This window comes from Carassius auratus, unplaced genomic scaffold (genome assembly GCF_003368295.1).
Source record: "Carassius auratus strain Wakin unplaced genomic scaffold, ASM336829v1 scaf_tig00216749, whole genome shotgun sequence".
In the NCBI taxonomy this organism is placed as follows: Eukaryota; Metazoa; Chordata; class Actinopteri; order Cypriniformes; family Cyprinidae; genus Carassius; species Carassius auratus.
The window spans coordinates 20,068-24,892 of record NW_020528720.1 but is presented as its reverse complement, the minus strand read 5'-3'; the positions used below and the strand labels follow the sequence as shown (position 1 = coordinate 24,892).

General features: G+C 37.8%; 1 protein-coding gene across 1 annotated transcript; it reads left to right on the top strand.

Moving 5' to 3' along the window:
* Nucleotides 1–216: 216 nt before the first annotated feature.
* Nucleotides 217–464, top strand: LOC113098938 (receptor activity-modifying protein 1-like; the record flags this gene model as incomplete). Its single annotated transcript, XM_026263987.1, has 1 exon — nt 217–464. A coding segment is annotated over one exon (248 nt), but the record flags the coding sequence as incomplete, so codon positions are not given.
* Between the last annotated feature and the right edge of the window lie 4,361 nt (nt 465–4,825).

Below are 4,825 nucleotides of genomic sequence, written 5' to 3'. Positions count from 1 at the left end.
TTGAAAGTGCCACACTGTTTGCACTCTTTGAGAAAATAAAAAACCTGCAAGCAGCTTCCCTGCACTTTGCTCCCACAGGCCAGGAGAAAGTATTTCACACACTTCACGTTTAAACCACTTTCTCATGACTCCTTTGAAAATAGGAGTTCAGTTTTAAAAATGTACAGACCCATTTTATGCAAACCACTGACATTACTCTCCTGTTTGCTCTCCTAAAGGTCCTATGGAGAACTGACCAACTGCACGTTCCTGGTGGCTCTGAAGATGAACTGTTTCTGGCCCAACCGAATGGTGGACGAATTCTTCATCCGGGTGCACAGGCACTACTTCCATGACTGCTCAATGTCTGGACGGCTGCTTCACGATCCACCCAATCGGATCTTGGGGCCTTTTATTGTGGTGCCCATTCTGGTGACGCTACTCATGACTGCCCTAGTGGTGTGGAGGAGTAAACGCAGCGGAGGGTATCGTATAATCGATAAGCTAACCAAGTACCTCCACACTGAACAATAGAGAAGGACTGCAAGCACTAAGAAAGACTTGTTTCTCATCAAGTGGGTTGTATATCCAAACACTTCTAGTGAATGCTGACACTGTGTTATCTGCACACAGATAACAAACCAGTCATTTATACAGAAACAGCACTATTTCTTTGAGGTAGTTTTTAACTAAATGTTGTCATACCAGTATTCTGTTAGTAAAACAGATCTCCAGTCTAGATGCAAGTCATTATGATGATGACGGATAAGTTTCACCTTGGATGGACACACACCGAAGGGAGGACCACTGTTATTCCCACACGTTCGACAAACCTTTACCATCATGTGAGCACTGGACATTGAACAAACCTTTTTGTGTCACCCTCAATGCATTTCACTCTCATAAATGTGCTTTGTGCCAAATGATGACACTCATTCATTCAGTCAGTCAGTCAGTCAGTCAGTCAGGATTAGTATTCTTTTGTTGATTTAAGAAAAGAAGAGGGCTACAACCACGATATACTGCAGGCAATAGACATCAGGTTCTGGATCAGAACTGCAGTCTTTTGTACTGACATTGTATCAGATAACAGTAGAACCATTGAACCAGAAAGAATCAGTGCATTTATTTGCCGTCTCTCATCTCATGAACTCTCGTCATAAGGTCATGTCAAGGGAAAATATTTTCCTGCTGTAGCGGAGAGCAACCTACCGGCTAAGAAGCTTGCAGCATTTGTTGTGAAATAATTTATGTATTAGCACTAAAAGGATGTTTTTATTCACATGATTCTGCTAATTGCTTTTTTTAAAGCTATATATGTGTTTCCCTGGAGCTCTGTACCCACAGTGAGTGGTTTTAAAAGCCTGTGGTGAACTGGACCGTGGCACAGAGACAGTAGACATTTCTAATGTCAGCTGAATTTCAAAGCATCTGATTTCTGTTGCAGTTTTAATAAAGCCATTTGCCCTCGACTCTTTTATTCTGTATATTTCCCCTCATTAGGGTTTGCTTCGTAGCACACCATGTGCTGTCAGGAAGAACAAACTGTAACAAAGGTAGGGCATGTGGTCATGAGCCAGCTGAAGTTTAGCTGTTAAATTACAGCAGGTCAGATAGAGTGTGATCAGTCAGTCTAGTTTGATGTTTATGCCGCATGATTTTAATGTCTGCATTTTGTTGCAAGAAGGATGTTCATGGATTCATGTATTATGCTATTTTTACCCTGAGCTTAATTTTGCAATGTCAAAGACAAATAGAAATGCTTGTAAATAACTGCCTGCATTACCAATTCACTGATGTGCTGCTATTTTATAATGCAAATTGTAAAGCATTATACTAGTAAACCTAAATCAGTAACCACCCAACTCCATTAATAAAAAAAAGACATAAAGGAAACAAGACAAATTCACTGAGTAATTGTCATTCATTTTGTAATAAAGGTCTCAATAATACAGGTTCACACAGCACAACAGTGAAACTTTCTAAAAATCATTAAACTCCTCTTTCATTTTTTAGATTAGATAAGATTAGATTCAACTTTATTGTCATTGCACATGTAGGTACAAGGCAACAAAATGCAGTTAGCATCTAACCAGAAGTGCAATAAGCAGCAAGTACAGGATAAACAGATATACTGTGTCCTATGTTACAAATGTACAATAAATATACAGATAAGACTATGAACATAATTTACACATTTTTAAATGCTATCAGCATGATATACAGATAGGTGTATTATGAACATACTATACAGATGGATTATGTAGTAAGTGTATGTACACTATAAGCAGATGAACATCAATTTACTAGTGCAAACGACAATAAAAAGAAAAGTACATAGAAAAATTGATTATTCTGGATGAAACAGACAGTAGTGCAACTTTAGCTTAGATCATCTTAGATGAATCATTCCAGTTTATATTCATCTCAGACATGACAGTACTTTCAAAAATCATAATTTCTTTCCTCTCCACCTACTACTGTATGTCTAAAATCACAGCCTTCTGTAATCTTTAACCTTAACTGTGAAGGCACACATTAGTGACTGACAAAGGAAGAAATATGATGACGTTATTTGAGTGATCTCAGATTCTTATTATTTTATTTAAATAGTCAGATATTAAATTATGCATTAGATTTTTATATATTAATTTAAAAAAAACAACTATGACCCTATAAGCATCCACATTCTTTCCCTCAGATAACGGATGTTCCTGTGCCTTGAGTGCAAATTGTTTAGACACCACAGGCAAAGTTTTTGTGAAAGTGTAAATCCTTAAATCCGACTATAATTCATAAATATGAAAGTTCTACTGGCAGATTTAAGGCTGTGTCACAGTCTGCATATGCCTCAATATTAACATTTATCTGGCTGGTGAGAATCGTCAAAAAAAAACAAAAAACAAACAGGCTGTGTTTAACATTTACACAACTATCACTAAACAATAAGCTGGTTTATTGGTGCTATATCAGAGAAATTCATCTCTTGGGTAACATTCATCGCTTATGTAATATGTCTGTGGAATCAATCAAGGATTTCAGATGTGCTGTCCTTGGCCTCATATGCTTTATTGATTGTTTAGAAAGTGCAGAGTATTGAATAAATCTTATCCTATATCACAAGATACCATTCAATACATGCTGATAGCAGGATTCCCTTTAGATGAAGTACCATTTAATACCGATGCCACATTTCCCAGAGATTAATGGATCACTTGTTAATGCATCAGCTATTTATCACTTTAAAAACAGGCAATTAAGCAAGTTGTCTAACCACCTTGATGGAGAGGGAGGGAAATAATCACCTCAAATACATGCATTGGGAGGCATATTTGAAAGGACATTACTCTCTGTTAGATGAAAGGGTAAACGGAATGACAAGGAATATTCACAGACTCCTCACTAATGAGACAAACCCGTCATCCATCTCTGGAGCCGCAACGGAGCTAATAGTCATCAAAAGGGAGTTATTTACAGTTACACTCAAAGTGTTACTGTAAGTAATGCACCAATTAGAGAAGCTGTTATCGCAAAGGAATGAGAGGGCACGGAAAATACAACACTTTTCACACTCAGACTAATTGCCATGGACAATACAACACGTTTCACACTCGCGCTCATTACAAACCACTTTACATTTTTAATTTTATTATTCATAAATGTTTGAGAATACAATGTCAGATGAATAAATTATTTCTTTAAAGGTTAAGAGGTTCATTAAAGCGCTTATCGTGATTGTCAAACAAATATACAAAGCACTCCCCAATCTGACATTGTTTAAACAAACCAATAACCCAGCCCAGACTCTATCGGTTGAACCATTGTTCCACAGTCTTGATAACCTTGGGCCAATGCTGCAGCAATGATTTGAAAGTACAAAATAACAATACAGGTTTCTGTTGCACCTCTGTGATTTAAATTTGTATCCTAAACCCATGGGTGAGAAAGGAGGTACCAATCTACCAGGTACAAGTCTGGTGCCAGCAGACGTGGTGATTACAGCCCCAATATCATTCATAAAGGCAGTTGTTTAAAAGTGTTTGCTGGATTTGAATCTGGGAAGGCAGTCCCAAAACCCTGCTTTTGGGTGCCATCCAGATGCCTTTAGTTGGGTGTCTGGCCCAGGGCTATTAACTATGAAACAATTATAGTGTTCAAAGGAGGTTGAGATCTGCTGCTGGGAATGATGGAAAACAGCTCTGGTTTTATTTTTATGGGTTTATAAAATTATTAATAGGGAAGGCTGGGGGCATTTATATTGTTCCACAAGAGAAGAAACTCAAGAGTGAAAGTAATGCCTCTTTAGGATGGTACAATAAAGTGACTTTCACTTGCAGAACACAAGCTTCTAGAGGGCACATACTGTACGTCTGAAGTATGAATTTAGGTAAAGAGGTGCAAAGCCAGTGGTGGTTTTGTATGCAAACAGTAATGCCTTGAATTTTATGTGAGCAGCTATTGGTAGCCAGTGCAAGCTGATAATGGATCAGTGTGTTCATACTGCACACGGTTGCGGTCCGGCAGTGCGCTCCAGAAGCGGTGTGTCTCCAGCAGTCATGCTGCGATCGTTTCTGCACATGCTGAATTAAAGTGACACCGCATTGTTCTTGGTAGATATGAACATGGATTGACATGTAGTAAATGTAGTAATTACACCATAAATGCATATTATTAAAGTCTACTTTGATATCTAAAACAAGAAAAAGTACACTTTTTGAAATTGGATTTAAAACCAAAATTAATAACAAGTGTGGATCAGGACCGGACCAAAAACATGGAAATGTGGAAATGTGTTTCAAATTCACACTGAATGCATTTTTGACTGTAAAATATGTCTATGTGTGTC